Source organism: Rhinatrema bivittatum, chromosome 3 (genome assembly GCF_901001135.1).
Source record: "Rhinatrema bivittatum chromosome 3, aRhiBiv1.1, whole genome shotgun sequence".
Taxonomy (NCBI): domain Eukaryota; kingdom Metazoa; phylum Chordata; class Amphibia; order Gymnophiona; family Rhinatrematidae; genus Rhinatrema; species Rhinatrema bivittatum.
Genome location: NC_042617.1, coordinates 472,234,356 through 472,257,337, shown reverse-complemented (window position 1 = coordinate 472,257,337; position 22,982 = coordinate 472,234,356). Strand labels below are relative to the sequence as shown.

General features: G+C 44.1%; 1 protein-coding gene across 7 annotated transcripts in view; it reads left to right on the top strand.

Moving 5' to 3' along the window:
- The window catches only part of PUM2 (pumilio RNA binding family member 2), a 427,826-nt gene that overhangs the window by 106,514 nt on the left and 298,330 nt on the right, over positions 1–22,982 (top strand). For all 7 annotated transcript variants that reach the window (XM_029595976.1, XM_029595973.1, XM_029595975.1 and 4 more), the window contains one exon: positions 12,107–12,209. In XM_029595976.1, coding sequence (XP_029451836.1) covers positions 12,107–12,209 — 103 coding nt within the window. The remainder of the gene's footprint in view (positions 1–12,106; positions 12,210–22,982) is intronic.

Here is a 22,982-nt window from a genome sequence, read left to right as displayed (position 1 = left end):
ACCCATAGAGATGACTGAGACACAAAACCCTCATGCATAGCAGGGGCACCTAGGGCAGAGGAGTGATGCGAGTACGAGCAGAAGCATACTCCGGGTAACGGAAAACATTACAAGCAGGGTTTCGGAGCAGAAACCCTGACAATGAAGTAAGCCTAGAACCTCCTGGGTACAGGAAAAAGCCTAGAGATGTAAACAAGAGAATGACTCTTGGACAAAGACCACAGTTGCTTTCGGTGTTAGAGGACAACCAAAAACCCAACTGGGGCCCGAGAAGTCCCTAGAAAGAAACTGCGGTCCACTGACATCTCTGTAGAAGTGTGCCCATGTGTGACTGATAGACACAATGGGCAGAAAAGCCCAAGCAACAGTTGGAGAATAATCAGCAATGGCAGGGGCTGAGACAGACAGATGGGAGCCCACTGTCAGGAACTGACGGCCCAGGGACAATGGAGCAAGGAAGAAACTGACTGGAACATAAACCACCTGGAAGCTCGAGCAGTCAGACTAGTGTGCCTGCGATTCAGCCACAGACTCCGAGGCAAAGCAATTCGAGAAATGTCGGACAATGCTACAGTGGTTGCATACTTCAACCGCCAGGGAGGAACCAGGAGTCAGCAGGTGTCTCTGGAGATAGACCCTCTCATGGCATGGACGGAGATAAACCTACAAGGGATCTCTGCCTCCCACATCGCAGGAAAAGACATTTCAGCAGACTTCCTCAGCAGAGAGAGCCTCGTCCCGGGGGAATGGATGCTTTGACTACAGCCTTCCAACTAATAGTAAATCGCTGGGGCCTCCCAGCCATGGACCTACTGGCCACCTATCTCAGTGCCCAAGTCCCCAGGTTCTTCAGCCGCAGATGAGAACCACGCTCTCGTCCAGACCTGGCCAGAGGAAGACTTACTTGTATGCCTTCCCTCCCCCATGGCCACTGCTGGGCAAGGTCATCCTTTAGATAGAACACCACAGGGGACTAGTTCTACTAGTGGCCCCAGATTGGCCAAGACGCCCATGGTACGCAGACATTTTCCACATTTCCCCTTTTTGTTGAAGCAGAGAGCAATGTTGGAGTTGCATTAACCATGCAAAGGCTTATTGAGTAAGGGTAGTAATTACCAGGTAGTAGCCTCCTCTCCAGTAATCCACCCCCATGGCTCTTTCCATTCCTATCCTCTAGCCTTTATGGATCCACAGTGTTTATCCCATGCCCCTTTGAAATCCTTCAAAGGGGATCTGTGAGGTCGCATTCATGTCTTCCTGCGGCTCTCGCCTTCTGCGTCGCTGAGGTACCCATCTGACCTGCCAGAGAAGCAACCTGAGCTGTCCTCCCCTCTGAAAGACTTCTCTTATTCGAAATTTGTGGAGAAAGTTGGCATTAGACTCAACATTGAAACACAAAAGTGTCAGATCCGCACGCTGAGGTTTTAGGGATCCTAAAGATCTTCGAAGCTCTGGCCGAGCTTGACCACTTTGCCTCCCCATGTGGTGCTAGACGCATTCATGACAAAGGCTTGGGAGTCCCTCTTTTCCAGACTAGCGACCTCACAGAAAACAGATCTCAAATTCCAGAAGTGTCAATCTCATTCGACAACGCGGTCCAACTCCCACACACACACACCTCCATAGTGGTAGAGTTGGCCATAAAGAGGGCTGAAAAATCAAGCCTTCATTCGAATACTCCTGAGGCACGACTGTAAATACCTGGATGACTTTGGCAGAAGTTCGTTCCAGTCGGGTTTGCTGAACGCGAAGATCCAGCAGCACCAATTCTGTATCACAGTATCTATTTGAGTGACTACTGTCACTCAAGCCTCACTTTACCACTGCTTCGCCGAATGGGGCTCCACCACAATTATTTCACGACCTGGAGGAAGAACTAAGACATCTATTGCATACAATATGAGGCCTTCAAAACCTCTGTTCGTACCACAGCAGGAGCCATAGCCACTTGGCAGATGGCGTGGCTTCGGGCCAGCACTATTCGGGAGGACGTCCATGAGAAATTGGCCGACCTTCCTTGTCTCCTGGACAACCTCTTTGGAGACGAGCTGTGGGAAACTGTGGCACAATTAGAACATAGCGGTCTTGTCCCTGGCGTTTCCCACCGAGCAATCCTTTGACAAGAAGTATTACCTATCATACAGAAAGACCTGTTTCCAAAGACAGCCTTACAGGCCATATTTATCTTACCGTTCGCCACCTTATCCGCAAACCCGGCCACAGTCATCACAACAGCAAAGTCGCGGCAGGCAATGAAACCAGACACTACTGTGCTTGCCCCCAAATAACATGAAAACCCAGCAGGGTTTTTAGAGATATGAGCCACTTTTACCGCTACCAGTAGGAGGGAGAATTTCCAGTTTCTACTACTCTTGGCAAGCGATCACCTCAGACCGTTGCATGCTCAATATTATCAGAGAGGTATCCCTTGAATTTCAAGAACACACCAAATCTCCCCTACCAATTAAGGCCGCATCGTCCCACTTCAGAGAACTGTTGTGGGCTGCAAGAGGAAGTCACCAAACTGCTTCAATAATGTTCTATCCAGCGGGTTTCCAGCAGTTAGCTTAACAAGGGATTCTACTCCCAATACTTCCTCATTCCCAAAAGATTGGGAGGACTCTGCCCAATCCTGGACTTAGTCGTTCTCAACAGATTCCTGAAAAGGGAGAAGTTCAAGATGACATCTTTTAAGTCCATCCTTCCCTTTCTACAACACAACGATTGGATGTGTTTGCTGGACCTCAAGGATGCGTACTTTCACATCCCTAGGCACTGTTCCTCCTGATGATACCCGTGTTTACAGGTCAGCAAGTGCCACTTCCAGTACAAGGGCTCCCTTTTGGCCTCTCGTCTGCTCCAAGAGTCTTCACCAAGTGCTTAGCAGTAGCATTGGCCAACCTCAGGAAGCAGGGAATCCAGTTGTTCCCTTATCTCGACGACTGGTTGATGGTGGCACTGCAACCTGCCACTCTTTAGAGCAGCTTACAAGCTACAATCCAATGCCTGGAGGGGCTCAGCTGGGTTATCAATTACGAGAAGTCCAGTCTTCAGGCAACACAGAACCTGCAATTCATTGGGGCTCATATAAATACCACACAGTACCTTCTGGCAGACAGGGCCCGCATGCTGCACAACCTGGCCATTCAGCTGACACTCTACTCACACCTCGGCCCGCCAGATGTTGACCCTGCTGGGCCACATTTCAGTGGCCATCTATGTGGTGCCGCATACCTATTTACACAAACGGTGCCTGCAATGGACACAGCTCTCACATCCACTGTCCCAGTGAGCAAGCCTGTCCAGAAGCATGAGAGCGGACTTAGACTGGTGATTGTCCCCCACAGCTCTTTCAGTTGGGGCACTTCTTCACCCCCCCTACTTATCAGTTGATCCTCACCACAAATGCCTCAAGCAAGGGGTGGGGAGCCTATTTTGACCAAGTACAAACAGGACTCTGGTTCAGCTGGGAAAGAGTCCAACAGATAAACCTCCTAGAGCTACGAGTGATTGGAAATGCCACATGCACATTTGAGGTGTTCCTACGAGGAAGAACTGTCATGGACCACATGGACAATCAGGTCGTGATATTCTACATAAACAAGGAGGGTCTGGTTCCTGGATATTGTGGAGGGAAGTGGTGTGCATTCTGGAATGGGCAGAGGAGCACCGCATCATCCTTCAGGCGACCTATCTGCCCCAGGTGGAGAACTCCAAAGCAGACAAACCAAATCTGATCTTTCATCCACACGAATGGGAGCTTCGCCAGGACATGGTGGAGGACCTCTTCCAAGCTTGAGGCCTTCCACGCATGGATGTTTTTTGCTGTGGAACGCAACAGGAAAGTACAAATGTTCTGCTCTGTCTACCCCAGCAAGAAGCAACTCGCGCAGGATGCGTTTCTCGTATCATGGACGGGAGGGCTTCTTTACCCTTGTCCCCCGATCCCGCTCATCTCAAGAACAATACAGAAGTGTATCACGGACATTGCTGACCTCATCCTGAATGCACTGGCTTGGCCCAGACAGCCGTGATACGCTTATGTAGTGTGTTTCTCCATTGAGCCACCTATTCCCCTCTGCCACGGTGTGGATCTGCTGACACAGGACAGTGGCACCTTACTTCATCCCATGCACTTCTTGCTACATCTCACAGCGAGGAGGTTGAAAGGACAGTATTAAGTCATCTACAGTTGCCTTTGGAAATCCTAGAGGTCCTGGTGTAATCCAGGAAATCTTCTACCAGAAGGAACTATCAGTACAAGTAGCTTAGATACTCTGCTTGGTGCGACTGCAAGGGTATAGACCCCTTCTGCTGCTCACTGGAACTCCTTTTAGAGTATCTCCATTCCCTTTATCAAGTGGGACTGGAGACAGCTTTGGTGAGGGTCCACGTAATAAGAACATAAGAAATTGCCATACTGGATCAGACCAAGGGTCCAAGTCCAGCATCCTGTTTTCAACAATGGCCAATCCAGGCTACAAGTACCTGGCAGGTACCAAAACACTAAGTAGATCCCGTGCTACTGATGCCAGTAAAGCAGTGGCTATTCTCTAAGACAACCTGATTAATATCAGTTAATGGACTTCTCCAAGAATGTATCCAAACCTTAAATCCATTTACACTAACCACAACCTCTGGCCATTGCAGCCTACCATCATCCCTAGAGTGGCCTGCTGGTGTCTAAACACCCACTAGTCTCCCAGTTCATGAAGGACATTCTACGACTGTGACCACCGGTTCACAGACCACCTGTTCCGTGGAACCTCAACCTAGTTCTGGATATAGCTGATGCTTCTCCCCTTTGAACCTCTGGAAAGCAGTAATATGAGATCTATCTTGGAAAGTTCTGCTTTTGGTCGCCCTGACCTCTGCAAGAAGAATCAGCGAGTTGCAGGCTCTGGTTCACTGTTCGCCATACCTTGACTTTCATCACAACAAGGTGACTTTATGGATACATCCCCTCATTCTTACCCCAGGTAGTTTCTGCTTTCCACATCAATCAAACCATTGCCCTCCCGACCTTCTTTCCAAAACCGCACAAAAGCAAGGGTGAGAGGCGGCTCAACACGCTGGACTGCAAGCGAGCCTTGGCCTATTATAAGCGTAGAACACACTCTGAATCTAGAACCTTGCAACTATATTTTTCCTTCAAGCCGAGTGCCCCGAGTCTGCTGGTCTCCAAGAGGACTGTCTACTTGGATTTCGCAGTGCGTTTAGTTCTGTTACAATAAAAGATCAGTTTGCCAAAGGCCCCATCAAGTGAGAGCGATGGCAGTGTCAGTAGCTCCCCTATGGGAGGTTCCTATAATGGACATATGTAAAGCCGCTATATGGTCCTCGCTTCATACTTTCACGTCCCATTACTGTCTCGACCAACAAGCCGCTGAGGATGCGGTGATGGGTAGATCCATACTCCAATCAGGGACCACATAAGGAGACTGTCTGCTGCTCTGGACCAGGTTGGGCGCAACACGTCATACTCAGCCTCGGGAACTGCACTGCGTTCCCACAAGGACCCGTCATACTGCGCTCACAACCTTCAGCTGGGGACTCCCAGACAGCATGGCTAATTCAGCCTGCTTATCTGCGGGGGGAAGAAAAGCAAGTTTGCTTACCGTAAATGGTGTTTTTCATAGATAGGTTGAATTAGCCATGCTGACCCACTCACCTCCCCGGGCAGTCTCCACTTCATGCTTTGCAGACACGCTTTTGAATAGACTGAGGAGAAAATGGAGCCTCGCGGGGAAAGGCTGCACAGCCACGCACAGAGCAAAGCTCTGTTGTCATTGAGAAGCTCCACCTAGCCGCCCCGGAGGGATGTCCCTGGCAGCATGGATAATTCATCCTGCTATCTATGGAAAACACCTTATGGTAAGCAAATTTGTTTTTCTGAAGGAATGGAGCTTGAAGTTCCGGAATGAATGGGGGTTACCACACATGTGAGTCTCAGTGGATGGGAGTTCTTCATCGGGGTCAGGTGGCACAGAGTTGCTAGAGTATAGTAGAACTATCATGGTCCATCTTTCAGAAGAGTGGCAATTGTTCCAGTGGGCAGAGAGTTATCTGTTGGTGTGCTTGGCATTGCCAGAATGGATACTGCTTGGCAGACATTTTGAGCATGTTCTGCCTGGAGAGTGGCACTGTCGGAGGTGATATTTTCCTTTGTTTGGTCCAGGTGGGAAAAATCTTATCTGGATCTGAGGGCATCAGAACAAAACAAACAAACAAAAAAAGTTTCAAAAGCCCACCTTGTTTTTTCAGCTGTAGATTGGAGCAGAGGTCTGCTGGTCTTGATGCCCTGTCTCCGATGTGGTCTCAGGGTGTTCTGCTTTATGTATTCCTTCTTAGAGCGCATGGTTCAAAGATTGAGACATTGAGTACTAGTGGTTCTGGTTACTCTGGTGTGTCTCAGGAAACCGTGGTTATGGATCTGATGTGGTTGAGTGGAGGGACCTTTGAGGGTTGGTCATGTTCCGGACTGGCTGTGCCAGGGTCTGGTGGTGTGTGAGTAGCAAATTAGCTTTTGTCTTATGACCTAGCTTTGAGATTAAATTATAGACTAAGTTATTCTGAGGAAATGATCTCCATGTTACTTCCGGCAAGGAAGCGGGTGACATCCTTGACTTATGTCTGTGTGTGAAGATGTTTGAGCTTTCGTGTGAGGAAGTTAATCCTTCTGTAGCAGGTGTTGATTTCAGATATCCTTTCCTTTTCTTTTTAAAGATAGGCTTGCAGCAAGATCCTGCCTGGAATTCATTCCAGGTACATGAGACTTTTCCTATTTTAGGGAAAACAATTCAGTATAGTTCCTTGATGGCTCTTCCATGGTTAGGTTCCTGTAATGGATTAATCATTTTGCAGCCTCTGGTTAGGAAGTTGGTTCCAAGTTGTGATCTCAATCTGATGGGGGTCTTGGGATCATAAGAACATGCCATACAGTGTCAGACCAAGGGTCCATGAAGCCCAGCATCCTGTTTCCAACAGTGGCCAAGCCAGGCCATAAGAACCTGGCAAGTACCCAAAAACTAAGTCTATTCCATGCTACTGTTGCTAGTAATAGCAGTGGCTTTTTTCTAAGTCAACTTAATAGCAGGTAATGAAATTCTCCCCCAAGAACTTATCCAATCCTTTTTTAAACCCAGCTACACTAATTGCACTAACTACATCCTCTGGCAACAAATTCCAGAGCTTAATTGTGTGTTGAATGAAAAAGAATTTTCTCCGGTTAGTCTTAAATGTGCTACTAGCTAACTTCATAATGCCCCCTAGTTCTGCAATTATCCGAAAGTGTAAATAACAAATTCACATCTACTCATTCACGACTTCTCATTATTTTAAAGACCTCTATCATATCCCCCCTTCTCCAAGCTGCACAGCCATAACATCTTCAGCCTTTCCTCAGGGAAGCTGTTGCATCCCCTTTATCATTTTGGTCGCCCTTCTCTGTACCTTCTCCATCGCAATAATTGCATACAAAACAGTACAAACTGCAAATAGTGTAAGCCATAACAGGCATCTCAAAACATTTTTAAAAATTGCACTCTACAGCAACCTGCAAATAGAAATTTCTGCCCCTATGCTTCACAAAGGGGCCTACAAAGGACTGGGCCCACTAGATGATGGCCCAGTAGGCTGAGGCCCACCTCCTAAAAGCTTATAGGGCTTCACGGTCTACATCTGTCGCATGACCTGCAACAGAAGAATCAGTAAGCTCCAGGCTTTATTTTGCTCATCACACCACCTGTGCAGACACCTGTGTGTACCAGACTAAAGGACTGCACAAGAATACTCTTCTGCATGATAAAGTGGTAACTTTGTTCACCCCGAAAAAGGAACTGCGGTGGACTGAAGGGTGGTGTGACCCTGCTCCTTGATGAAATGGTGTCCCTGCATTCACCCCGAAAAAGGAACTGTACCAAGTTGATGCCTTACACTACTGCTATTAATGTACCTATTAAGCAGTCTAGTATGAGCTTTGTAGCTTTTATGACTGTCTTTTGTTGATATTTATGAATTTTGATGGGCAGCTTAAAAATTTTTGAAATACATATAGTTCCTTACTCTCCTTATACAATTCATCCACAATAGGGTATTTCATTGCCCTCATCCCAAATTTCTGCCAATGGTGGTATCGTTTTTTCATATTTATCAAGTCATTGTCTTACCTACTTTTTTCCTCTGAGACATACACATGAAGGTGAAAGTCCCTTCATTCCTTAAACTGTGAAAGAGCCTTGACTCACTACAGGAAAAGAACTCAGCTATATAGTTAACCTTCACAGCTATTTGTCTCTTACGATCCTAATCATCTGGGCAGAGCAGTAGCCAAACCAGCATTATCCATTTGGTTAGCAGATTGTATTGCACATTATGCTCTAACAGGCATCCAGATCATAGAACCATGCTCTGTCAGTGGCTCATCTGAGAGCAGTACCTATTGAAGACATCTCCAAAGCTGAAACTTGATCATCAGTGCACACCTTAATGTCCCATTACTGTCTGGAAAATTTATCAAAAAGTGACCTGTACATTTAGATAAGTAGCTTTGTATAGCCTGTTCACCCAGTAGTTCACTCTACATGGTGGGATCTGGGTTGCTTATTTCAGTAAGTACTCTGCTTCAACCCTCAGCTTGGAACTACCCCATGTGTCATAGTTAATTCAGCCCTTCTTATTGTTGGAGAAAGCAAGTTTGCTTATATACTCCTGGGGGAATTCTGAGCTACTGGAAAGCACAGAATTTGGAGAGATGCACAGCATAGCACGAGTGGAGCCCATCCTGTTAATGGCGAAGAATGCAGCAGCCCGGAGTGCCATGAGTGGAGCCCATCCTGCTGTGGTGAAGAATGCAGCAGTTCAGAGTGCTGCGAGCGGTGCCCATCAAATTCGTGGCAAAGATGTTGCAGGCCCAGTAAGAGTGAATGAAAGAGAGCCTTTGTGTAGAGATGTGTGTGTGAGAGAAAGCAAGACTGTGTATAGGGGTGTGTGTGTGTGTGTGAGAGAGAGGGGGGAGCCTTTGTGCAAGGGTGGGTCTATGTGTGTGAGAGCCTGTGTGGGGGTGCATGGGTGTGTGCCAGAGGAAGAGGGAGCCTATGTGAGGACATTGTGAGGGAGTGTGTATGTGTGTGAGATATTGGGAGCTAATGTGTATTCACGAGAGAGAGTATGTGCATTTGTGAGAGAGGGGAGCCTATGTGAAGGTGCATGAGAGAGAGGGAACCTCTAAGAGAATGTATGCATGAGAGAGAGACAGGGAGCCTGTATGTATTTGTTTGTTTTTGAATGCCGACGTTCATATGGTACATCACATCAAGATGTATGGGGGGGGGGGGGGGGGGGGCTGTATGTGAGAGAGGGACAGAGGGAGTCTGTGAGAGGGGCAATATTGAGAGAGGGGTCAAACTCTGGGAATGGAGATAGAGGAAGGGTAGGGGAGATATAGTGGAGGGTGGAGGAGTTGGGGCCTGAGAGGGCAAAGTGAAAGTGGTCTGGCCAGGGGAGTAAGGAAAGGGTGGAAAGACACTCTAGTGTACTTGAAAAATTCTGCTTAAAATATTTAAAACTGCTTCTTTAAGTAAGAACTTTTCTGTATTACATTTTAAATGAATTACTTACTGTGATGTATATTGTGTTTTGACCGATGTAAAATATACAGAATCTTGCAGAATTTTAAGTTTTTTGTGCACAGAATTCCCCCAGGAGTAATCATAAACTGTTCTCTGTAGATAGCAGGATGCATTAGCCATGCTAAATGCCCACCTACCTGAAATGTCTGTTTAGCTGGACTAAGCTGTAATATCGACTGAAGGAGCTCACAAGGCAACACTTGTGTGGGAATTTCCGCATATGCTCAGAGCAAAAAGCTCTGAGGAGGGTCAGGCACCATCATATGATGTCACCCATGTGTCATGGCTAATTTATCCTGCTGTCTACGGAGAACATAATTTACAGTAAGCAAACATTTTCTCTCATGGGGTATGGTTTTTCTGTGAGAATGCTTACAAATGCAATCAGCAGGAATATTCCAGTACTGGTGCTCCCACAGCTTTGTAGTCATTGTAACATCCTAGAACATGGTAGGTTCTAAGAGGGTGGGAAAGAGGGAGTTGGCATCCCTTTGCATTCTAACAGGCTGATGCAGAAAGAAATGCAGGCAAGCGGCGCTCCGTGTTGCGCGCCCGCTCTCCTGAGGCATGCCCAGCCACCTCTCCTGGGCGCACGATTCAGTATTTAAATACGGGGTTGTGCTAATAAGGAGGCGGCAGGGACAATAGCGTGTCCCTAGCGCCTCCTTATTAGCGATAGAAGTGGCTGTCGGCGGGTCCGGACAACCGATGCTCAATTTTACTGGCGTTGATTTCCGAACCTGCTCACAGCCACGGGTTAGGAAAACAGACGCTGGTAAAATTGACTGCTCATTTTGCTAACCGCTGACTGGCGGGCAGATTTTTTTTTTTTTTTTTTTTTGTTTCTTCCAACTTTATATCGCTAGGATATTAAGTCAAAGAATGTACAGAAAAACAGTATTTTCTGCTTTTCTGTACACTTTTCTGAGCATAAAATGTGTGGCTTGGCTGCACATTTTACTTTCAGTATCCTGGGGATTAACTAATAAGCTCATCAACATGCATTTGCATGTGATGCGTGCTTTTAGTTTTGGGGGGGTTGGGGGTTGGCTGCGTGTTTTTGACATGCTAAACCCCTTATTGTATAAGGGGTAATAGACGCACGTCGAAAATGCACAGTCAATTGCATGCTAAACAGTGTGCTTGGTCGAGCGTATCTTATTTGTATCAGTCTGTAAGGTTGTAAGAAAGCAAGTTTCCACCATTACCCACACCCCTTTCCTTCCATCAGCCTTCTCTGTGTATGGAGCCACTGCTAATTCCATTGGTCCATTTTCTGCTCTTTCTGATACAATCCATTCTGGCTCTTTAGAATATTGAACCATTTGTATTCCACAGAGGCCTGAATCTGTGTATTTTTTTCAGATCCCCCCCTGCAGTTTTCAATGGATCTATAACATTGCATTAACTGACTCATTTGCTTGATAATACAGTTAATGGTTTTTACCAGTTTTTGTGCTTTATAAAGATATTGTCACACACTAGTGACATTTGTGATTACAGTGGTCTTAACAAGGCACTGTGAATCTAAATGTAAAAAAAACAAAACAAAAACCCCACTGTCTTCTGTGTATATTATTTGTGAGGTTAAGTGGAATACTAATGATAAATCAATAAAATAATCCTCCTACCCTCAATTTCTAATCATATTTTCACTTTACGCTAGAAAATGACTTTCCTATTAAGCATTATCGAATTGTGCTATCGCACTTATTACTCTGCCTTATATATAATCATGGGACATTGCTCATTCACAGTTCATCCTATAATATGCACATTGTTTTAATTTTTCAAAAATGTTTTCTTTTGCAATTAAAATGTGATTTGTATAATTTCTCGTCAAAACAGAGCTACAAAGAGAACTTATCTCAATGTCCAAGGCTTGGAAAATACGCCGAAGAGTGCCATAACTGCAGTGCCTGCTGTAAATCTAATCCGAAGTGGGGACCATGTTTCAAACTTCAGTAGTTCAAGGGGACGGTGTTTCTTCAAGGGAGTGTAGATTGGGTTTTTGACTCTTGCCAAGTGTGAAACACTGTCCCTTGAAGAACTATTGAAGTTTGAAACTCTATCCCGCGTCGGGTTAGATTAACAGCAGGCATTGCAGCTATGGCGCTCTTTGTCGTATTTTCCAAGCCTTGGACATTGAGATAAGTTCTCTTTGTGGTTCTGTTTTGACGAGAAATTATACAAATCACATTTTAATTGCAAAAAACATTTTTTGAAAAATTAAGACAATATGCATATTATAGGATGAACTGTGAATGAGCAACGACCAATGATTATATATAAGGCAGAGTTATAATAGCGATAGCACAATTTGATGCCTAGTATGAAGGTCATTTTCCGGCATCTATTGTGAAAATATGATTATTAGAGTGAATCTAAATACACCTAACTCACAATCTTAACTATAAATAATGGTGTTGATATTAACATGTAATTATTTCTTCCCCATATCCTGTCTCTTGAAATAGCTTTTACCTGCCAAAAAATTTTGGGATCCTGACGATGCAAAAGAAGGACAAAAAGGGATATTCCTTGGTGATGAGTGGAGGGAAAATGCATGGGGAACATCTCGTAAGTTTCATTTTTATCATCAGTTTATTTTATAAACCGGATGTTGTGTTGCATGAGATTTGTGTTTTGGTTTTGTGCGAATCATTTGTAGATTTTTGTCAATTCTTAAATGTCTGTGTTTAACTGATTAAGACATTTTCCATTTCCTCCAAGCTTGTCATGCAGCCTGATTCATGTTTCAAAGAATTTGATACATGAATCAAGTCCCACTGTTGCTCCTTGTGACCATGGGCAAGTCACTTTACCCTCCATTGCCTCAGGGGATAGGGAAATATCTATAGTACCTGAATGTAATCCGCTTTAAAGTGCTGAAAAAAGTGTGAAAAGCAGAATATAAAAATCTAAATTAAAAAAAAAAAAAATTAAAAGAATTTGTTTGCATGTGATGAACACAAAATTGATCTTAATTGAAATCTAGTTAGTTATGAGTTTGGAAGAATCATAAAAATCACTACAAACTGTTCAAAAACCAGATCTACCAGTGCTAACATTGAAACCCCAAAACCTCTCAAAAACATTCTATTCACGAAAAAAACATTTTATGTAAAACATTTTTCTCATTTACAAACATTCATATGTTAAGCCTATGGCATCTGTATCGTCTGCATGTCTGTTGTGATTATAATCATCTGCCCCATTAAATGTACTTTTTAAGAACTTTCAGTTGCTTGTAAACACTTACTTGATCAATCATGATTTTACTTCCCTAATGCTTGATGAAAAAGTCCTCTTAACCTAGATCTGTGTTTCGAACAGTGTCAGCTTCAGGGTTATTATGTTGTGTAACAAACTTCCATTTAACAATACTAACTGTAGAGATGGTTAAGGCTGTGTAGCTGGGTTATATAGTTGCAGTGTCTAAGGTCCGGCTCAGCAAACTTTTTTTTTAAGTTTTTTATTTACACACTTAGTATACATTACACATCAAATTTGACATGAGATAGTGATATCTTTAGATTACAAAAAGAAACAATGAGCCCTGATGGAGGATTGTACAACTCAAACACCAAAATGCCGTATACATGTACATGATAAAGCGGATCACATCTATGGTGCCCAAAATGAAATCCTAAGTGCGTTAAACAAGTTTATATTTTATACATACACCCAAACCTGTGTTCATACCATACAGCCACATCCCACTCAGTCACCTTTGTCGCTTTCCAAAACAGCATCTATGAATCCGTGAATAAAGATGGGAGGATCTTCCCCTGATTCTTACCTTCAGTGTGTATTATAACTAATAGACACCATATTTTGTCATATCAGGTAGCAGTTGATAGGATCTATCCCATAAAGTAACACATTCATCAGATACCCTTCTTTTGGTAAATTTTATGTCCAGGCACTCAATTTGCATCCACTCTGCCAGTTTGTGGTACCACATCTGCACACTCTAGGACAGGGGTCGGGAACCTTGGCTGAGAGCCATGAACGCCACATTTTAAAATGTAATTCCGTGAGAGCCATACTAACTACAACTCCCCACCCTCCTGACGCCCCCCAAGACCTGCCAAAAGTCCCTGGTGGTCCAGCGGGGGTCCGGGAGCGATCTCCTGGACTTGGGCTGTCGGCTGCCAGTAGTCAAAACGGTGCCGACGGCCCTTTGCCCTCACTATGTCACTGGGGTCGACCAATGGCGGCGGTAGCCCCTGTGACATAGTAAGGGCAAAGGGCCGTCGACGCCATTTTGATTACTGGCAGCCGACGGCCCTTTGCCCTTACTATGTCACAGGGGCTACCGCCGCCATTGGACGACCCCAGTGACATAGTGAGGGCAAAGGGCCATCGGCGCCATTTTGACTACTGGCAACCGACAGCCCAAGTCCAGTAGATCGCTCCCGGACCGCTCCTGGACCCCCGCTGGACCACCAGGGACTTTTGGCAGGTCTTTGGGGGGGGGGGGTCAGGAGGGTGGGGGTTGTATTAAATTAATTTTGGAGGTCTTGGGGGGGGCGTCAGGAGGGTGGGGGATTTTGTTAGATTTTTACTTTTTTATTAAAGATTTGTCTGCGAGCAAGATGCAGCCATCAAAAGAGCCATATCTGGCTCCCGAGCCATAGGTTGCTGACCCCTGCTCTAGGACATTGTTTTAATCCAATTAAATAAAATATATTATTTAGCTAGCAAGATCACAATGCTTATAAATTTGGCTAAACTCTTTGATACAGATGTAATCCAATATAAAGAACCCAGCTATAGAAATTTTCCACAAAAAGAGGGTTTATAATGTACCACTGCTTCCACAAATTCTAACACCAATGACCAGTAGGAAGACAGGTTTGTACATAATACAAAATTATGGACCAACATCATTTAGTTTATGACAGTTAATACAATCATCTGTGTCACTCATTTTCATTTTATATGCCTTCACCTCATCTATGTACATCTTATGTATTAATTTAAATTGAATTTCTTGAAGTTTGGCATCGATTGTGGTAGAGAATACAGCATCTAAAGAAGCCAATATGATTTGTTCTGTTACCTGTGTTCCTAAAAGTGTTGACCAGGATTACACCAAAGGCTCTAAAATCCTAATTTTTTCTTTATTAAACCTTAGCTTGTACCAAAGGGAAAGTATATGTTTGCTGTGTTAATTTCTTAAACACTGTAACCATGGAGTCTTGTGCAAATACATGTAAAAATGTTTATTCAATTCAAATGTTCAAAAGACAGAATAGATCCTTTTTTTTTTTTTTTACAATAAAAAATGTTCTATTGTAGCCAGGCCTTGCCTTTTCTATTGACTATAATAGATTGGGTTTTCTGTGCCAGAAAGAAATGCTTGATTTCTTAGAGTCCAGACCAGTGAATCCAGAGTCAGTGGGTTATGCACTTCTACAAACAGATGGAGACTAAGCAAAGCTGACATCACAGTATATATACCCATGCAATGACAGCCTGCCAGTATTCTCCGTCTCCAGTAGATGGTGGACATGCATTACCCTACTGTGGATTGCTTCAGGTTTTAGAAGGAGAAAGAAAAAGGAAATTTAAATTCGTCCTGCTCTCCTGTGTTGATACCAAATGGTCCTTCCCACAATTGGGAATTCCTGAGGTGATTTCTGTGGTCCTCAGATGAGTGCCTTGGTTCAGTACGGATTTAGCTGTTGAAACAACTGAAAGGCAATGGGTGCAGGAAACAGAGAGGCGGTGACGGTATATCCCCCCCCCCCCCCCCCGCCAGAGACCAAACCTGTAATCAGCCAGGATGGGCTGAGCCGGTGAGATGTTGTAGGTGTGCATCCGATCCAAAGAGCTCCTGTCTCTCGGCAAACGAGTCTGATCTAGAGTGGCAGACCTGGAGGAGCTGAGGCAGACAGAGGTATATAGATGAGACCTTCAGGGACATAGTAGCCAAGTCCCAATTTCAGACCGACAGCCCTGGTGCTGCCTTGGAGGAAGACAGTCTCATGATCAGAGAACATCAACCTGGTGCAGCAGGAAAGGATCCTGTAGCAAGGACCTGCTCTCCAGGTGGTGCAGTGTCCTTCCGCACCGAGGATGTCTCCAAGGGCTACTGCCTAGGAGGGAAAGGTTAGGTTGTTAGTCATAGTTAGCGATTTGATTATTAGGAATTTAGACAGCCAGGTGGCTGGTGGGCGTGAGGATCGCCTGGTAACATGCCTACCCGGTGCGAAGGTGGCGGACCTCACGCGTCACCTAGATAGGATTTTAGACAGTGCTGGGGAGGAGTCAGCTGTCGTGGTACATGTGGGCACCAATGACATAGAAAAATGTGGGAGGGACGTTCTGGAAGCCAAATTTAGGCTGTTAGGTAGGCTCCAGGGTAGCATTCTCTGAAATGTTCCCTGTTCCACGCGCAGGTCCCCACAGGCAGGCAGAGCTCCGGAGTCTCAATGCGCGGATGAGACGATGGTGCAAGGAAGAGGGATTCCGTTTTGTAAGGAACTGGGGAACCTTTTGGGGAAGAGGGAGTCTCTTCCGAAGGGATGGGCTCCACCTTAACCAGAGGGGAACCAGACTGCTGGCGCTAACCTTTAAAAAGGAGAGAGAGCAGCTTTTAAACCAGAACAAAGGGGAAAGCCGACAGTCGCTCAGCAGCGCATGGTTCAGAGGGAGGTGCATGGGCCCTTGGGTTACGAACGACTCTGGTTACGACCAACATTCAAGGTTTTGGGTTACAAACAAATTTTGTTACGACCAAAATTCTGGTTTTGAGTTACGAACAGATCTCGAGTTACAACCATAATGAGAGAGAGAGAGACTAACCATAATGCCTTCACAGTAGATAGGTATTTATGTCTAAGGGAGGCCCACCTAGTAACTCCAAGTGAGGTTTAGGTATTAGTGTAGGGGTTAGGGACCACTTTGACGTTGAGAGTGTGGCGTACAAACAGAACAATGCTCTCTTGTGAAGATTTGATGACCTTCGGAGTGAGGAAACTCAACCAAAGATGAGATTTGTGCAGTGTTCTTTCAACCTAGCTTGATGTTACCCAGGTAGAGAGTCCAAATGCAGATATCGTAAAGGAACTGGTGGAGGAGGTGAAATTGTTTCTGGTAGGCTAGGCACATTTTATAACCTTTTGGTGAGTACACTAGGGGAAGTATTGGTGTTTCTGGTAATTAATGACCTTATGCAACCATTTTTATTATAGAAATGGTTAGGAAGGGGTGCTTTTGGGAGGTTTGGAACGCATTATTGGTTTTCCCATTATTTCCTATGGAAAAAATAGTCTTGACTTACAACCAACTTGGGTTACAACCAGCCCTCTGGAACCAATTGAGTTCGTAAGTCAAGGGTCCACTGTATCTTCAAAGGATACTAATGATGCATTAGAATTAGGGCATCCCAACAGTGAGATTCCAATAATAAGAAAAGTAGTCAAAGTGCCTGTAATTAAAAACTCACCTGACCTAAAAAATTCCAATTTATCCTATCAAAAAGCAAAATAAAAACAAAGAACACACTTTGAAATGTTTGTAAGCTAATGCCAGAAGTCTAAGAAGTAAGATGGGAGAATTAGAATGTATTGCAGTGAATGATGACAGACTTAATTGGCATCTGAGACATGGTGGAAGGAGGATAACCAATGGGACAGTGCAGTACCGGGGTACAAATTATATCGCAATGACAGAGGAGCATCTGGGAGGCGGAGTGGCGCTTTATGTCCGGGATGGCATATGGTCCAACAGGATAATGATCCTGCATGAGACTAAATGCACAGTCAAATCTTTATGGGTAAAAATCCCTTGTGTGTTGGGGAAGACTATAGTGATAGGAGTATACTACTGTCCACCTGGCCAAGATGGTGAGACAGTGAAATTCTAAGAGCAATTAGGGAAGCTAACCAAATTGGTAGTGCAGTATTAAATAAGAGATTTGTTACCCTAGTATTGATTGGGTAAATGTAACATTGGGACATGCTAGAGAGAGAGAGCTCCTGGATGGAATAAATGACAGTTTTATGGAGCAATTGGTTCAGGAACAGACGAGGGAGGGAGCAATTTTAGATCTAGTTCAGTTTAGTTTATTGAATTTTATATACAGTCGTTCAAAAATGCCATCACAATGATTTACAATATTACAGGAAGAATAAAAAGTACAATGACAGGTATAAAAATATCAATGAAACAATATATAAAAACAATTAAATGAAATAGAAACTAATAAATTTTAAATGGTAAAAATAATTAAAATGATAAAAGACCTATAAAGAGTAAAACCAGTAATTTGGCTGGGCTGTTCTTAATTAGGCTCCTCATAGGGACTGCTGAACAACCATGTTTTGAGCTTTCTTGAATTTTTTTGTTTCGACTTGTAGTCTCAAATCCACTGGCAACGTGTTCCAAAGTTTGGGGCCAGCTAGTGAAATTGCTCGCTCTTACTTGACTTAAGTGTGCTGAGTTCACTGAAGGTATCGTTAACAGACCCTTGTTCGCTGACTTAAGGTTTCTTTGAGGGGTGTGTAATCGAATAGTTGCGTTTAACCAGTCTGTTTGCCGTAAATAGTTCTGTGGAGCACAGGATTTGGTGTGAGAGGCAATGGTGGTGGAGCCGCTTGGCAATAGTGATCATAATGTGACTGGAAGGGGGGCAGTAAGCAAATCCACTGCTCTAGTGCTAAACTTTCAAAAGGGAAACTTTGATAAAATGAGAAAAATAGTTAGAAAAAAACTGAAAGGAGCAGCTACAAAGGTAAAAATTGTGCAAGAGGCGTGCACATTTTTTTTTTTTTTGTCATCCTAGAAGCACAGTCCAGATGTATTCCACACATTAAGAAAGGTGGAAGGAAGGCAAAATGATTACCGGCATGGTTAAAAGGTGAGGTGAAAGAGGCTATTTTAGCTAGAAGGTCTTCATTCAAAAATTGGAAGAAGGATCCAACAGAAGAAAATAGGATAAAGCATAAGCATTGGCAAGTTAAATGTAAGACATTGATAAGATAAGCTAAGAAAATTTGAAAAGAAGGTGGCTGTAGAGACAAAAAACTCAAGTAAAAACTTCAAAAAAAAATCTTTTTTATTTATTTAAGGTTTTTATATACCGGCATTCATATCTATTTAATTATATTATGAAACCATGTATTTACTTCCTTTTCCTTTTGGAAATGCAAATATTATTAAATGAATATTTGTTACCTACTGTAAACCGGTTTGATATGTTCGCAAGAAAAATTCAGTATATAAAAAATTATAAATAAATTCGAAGCAGCCTGCGAGGGAGTCGGATCGTTAGATGATCGAGGGAAAGGGACACTTAGAGAAGATTAGGCCATCACGGAAAGATTAAACAATTTCTTTGCTTCTGTTTTACTGAAGAGGATGTTGGGGAGATACCTGTTCCAGAGAAGGTTTTCATGGGTAATAATTCAGATGGACTGAACCAAATCATGGTAAACCTAGAAGATATGGTAGGCCTGATTGACAAACTGAAGAGTAGTAAATCACCTGGACCAGATGGTATATACCCCAGAGTTTTGAAGGAACTAAAATATGAAATTTCAGATCTATTAGTAAAAATTTGTAACCTATCATTAAAATCATCCATTGTACCTGAAGACTGGAGGGTGGCTAATGTAATCCCAATATTTAAAAAGGGCTCCAGGGTGATCCGAGAACCTACAGACCAGTTAACCTGACTTCAGCGCCAGAAAAAATAGTGGAAAGTGTCCTAAAGGTCAGAATCACAGAACATGCAGAAAGGCATGGTTTAATGGAACAAAGTCAGCATGGTTTTACCCAAGGCAAGTCTTGCCTCACAAATCTGCTTCACTTTTTTGAAGGGGTTAATAAACATGTAGATAAAGGTGAACTGGTAGATGGTAGTGTATTTGGATTTTCAGAAGGCATTTGACAGAGTTCCTCATGAGTCTTCTAGGAAAAGTAAAAAGTCATGGGATAGGTGGTTATGTCCTTTTGTGGATTACAAACATGTTAAAAGACAGGAAACAGAGTAGGATTAAATGGACAATTTTCTCATTGGAGGGGGGTGGGTAGTGGAGTGTCTTAGGGATCTCTACTGAGACCCGTGCTTTTCGGTATATTTATAAATGATCTGGAAAGGAATGAGGTAATCAAATTTGCATATGATAAAAAATTATTCAGACTAGTTAAATGACAGTCAGATCGTGATAAATTGCAGGAGGACCCGGCGGGAGTGGAAAATTGGGCATCCAAATGGCAGATGAAATTTAATGTGGACAAGTGCAAGGTGATGCATATACGGAAAAATAACTCATGCTATAGTTACACGATGTTAGGTTCCATATTAGGAGCTACCACCCAGGAAAGAGATCTAGGAGTCATAGTGAATAATGCATTGAAATTGGCTCAGCATGCTGCGGCAGTCAAAAAAGCAAACAATGTTAGGAATTATTAGGAAGGGAATGGTGAAAAAAACGGAAAATGTCATAATGCCTCTGTATCGCTCCATGGTGAGACCGCACCTTGAATACTGTGTACAGTTCTGGTCGCCGCATCTCAAAAAAGATATAGTTGCGATGGAGAAGGTACAGAGAAGGGCGACTATAATAAGGGGATGGAATACATAGAAACATAGAAATGACGGCAGAAGAAGACCAAATGGCCCATCAAGTCTGCCCAGCAAGCTACGCACTTTATCCAGTTTTTTCCCCTTTTTCTCTCTCCCACCTGTTCCAGTACCCTCCAGCCCTAATTCCCCTCCACCCAATTTAGAGAGCAGCTTTGAATCTGCATCTAAGTGACATCCAGCTCAATTGGGGGTAGCAACCGCTGTAACAAGCAGGCCACCCCCTTGCCCCATACTCTTACCCACCCCTGTTTTTATTTTTTTGTTTTATTTATTTATTTTTTTGGAAATGGCAGCCCTCCATCCTTCCGCTCCGTGAAGGTGGAACACCAACTACTGACCACTGGCATCCCGCTCCGTGAATGCCTCTTTGGCTACTGCCGCTCCGTGCAGTGTTTGAATGCCGCTGTGGCTACTGCCGCTCTGTGCAGTGTTTGAATGCCGCTGTGGCTACTGCCGCTCCGTGCAGTGTTTGAATGCCGCTGTGGCTACTGCCGCTCCGTGCAGTGTTTGAATGCTGCTGTGGTTACTGCCGCTCCGTGCAGTGTTTGAATGCCTCCACTTTATTCACGCCCTCTAGACTTGATGGATCCACAGTGTTTATCCCACGCCCCTTTGAAGTCGTTCACAGTTTTAGACTTCACCACTTCCTCCGGAAGGGCATTCCAGGCATCCACCACCCTTTCCGTGAAGAAATACTTCCTGACATTGGTTCTTAGTCTTCCTCCCTGGAGCCTCAGCTCGTGACCTCTGGTTCTGCTGATTTTTTTCTGACGGAAAAGGTTTGTTGTGTTTGGATCATTAAAGTTTTTCAAGTATCTGAAAGTCTGAATCATATCACCCCTGCTCCTCCTTTCCTCCAGGGAGTACATATTTAGATTCTTCAATCTCTCCTCGTATGTCATCCTATGAAGACCCTCCACCTTCCTGGTCGCCCTTCTCTGTACCGCTTCCATCTTGTCCTTGTCTCTTTGTAGATACGGTCTCCAGAACTGAACACAGTACTCCAGGTGTGGCCTCACCAAGGATCTGTACAAGGGGATAATCACTTCCCTTTTCTTACTCGATATTCCTCTCTCTATGCATCCCAGCATTCTTCTGGCTTTGCTATCGCCTTGTCGCATTGTTTCGCAGACTTCATATCATTAGACACTATCACCCCAAGGTCTCTCTCCTGCTCCGTGCACATCAGCCTTCCCCCCCCCCCCCCCCATCGAATACAGTTCATTCGGATTTCCACTCCCCATATGCATGACTTTGCATTGAATCTCAGCTGCCATATCTTCGACCACTCTTCCAGTTTCCTTAAATCCCGTCTCATTCTCTCCACTCCTTCCGGCGTGTCTACTCTGTTGCAGATCTTAGTGTCATCCGCAAAAAGACAAACCTTACCTTCTATCCCATCCGCAATGTCGCTCACAAAGATATTGAACAGGACCGGTCCCAACACCGATCCTTGCGGTACACTACTTAAAACCTCTCTCTCTTCAGAGAAAGTTCCATTTACCATCAAGCATTGTTTTCTGTCCGTCAACCAGTTTTCAATCCAGGTCACCACCTCAGCACTCACTCCTAAGATTCTCGTTTTATTCACCAGTCTCCTGTGCGGAACCGTATCAAAAGCTTTGCTGAAATCCAAGTAGATGACATCGAGCGCTCTTCCTTGATCCAATTCCTTGGTTACCCAGTCAAAAAAGTCCATCGGATTTGTCTGACAGGATCTTCCTCTGGTGAATCCATGCTGCCTCTGGTCCATCAATTCTCCGGACTGTAGATAGTTCACTATTCTCTCTTTCAACAGTGACTCCATTACTTTTCCCACCACCGAAGTGAGGCTAACCGGTCTGTAGTTACCAGCCTCCTCTCTGTTCCCACTCTTGTGAAGCGGGACCACCACCGCTCTTCTCCAATCACTCGGCACCACTCCCGTTTCTAGGGATCTATTGAACAGGTCGCACAGCGGTCCCGCCAGCACATCTCTGAGCTCCCTCAGTATCCTTGGATGAATCCCATCAGGCCCCATGGCTTTGTCCACTTTCAGATTCTTTAGCTCTTCCCATACATTATCTACTGTAAATGGATTTTCATCTGATCCACTTCCCTCTAGTTTCTTGTTGTGTAGAGATGGTCCTTCTCCAGGGTCTTCTTTAGTGAACACAGAGCTGAAGTATTCGTTTAATATTTCTGCCATTTCTTTGTCTCTCTCCACACATTGATCATTTCCACCTTTCAATTTCACTATACCACTTTGGACTTTTCTCTTTTCGCTGATGTATCTGAAAAATGTTTTGTCACCATATTTTATCTCCTTGGCAATCCTCTCTTCCGCTTGACTTTTTGCCAACTTGATTAATTTCTTCGTCTCCCTCAGGTGAATCAGATATTCTTCTTTGTGCTCCTCCCTTTGGGATCTTTTATATTTCTTGTATGCTGTTCTTTTAGCTTTAATTTTGTCAGCCACCTCCTTTGAGAACCAGATAGGTTTCATTTTTCTTTTGCTTTTCTTTACATTTCTAACATATAGAGCAGTTGCCTTGGCGATTGCTCCTTTTAGATTGGTCCACTGCTGATCCACATCTCTCTCATTTTCCCATCCATTTAGTTCTTCCTCTAGGTACTTCCCCATTTCCTCAAAGTCTGTGTTTTTGAACTGTAAAACTGGTCTTTGTGCTTCTTTTCCATATTCTTTTAGTGATATTAAACCATACCGTTTGATGATCACTGGTGCTGAGGTGGGCGCACACCTTGACATC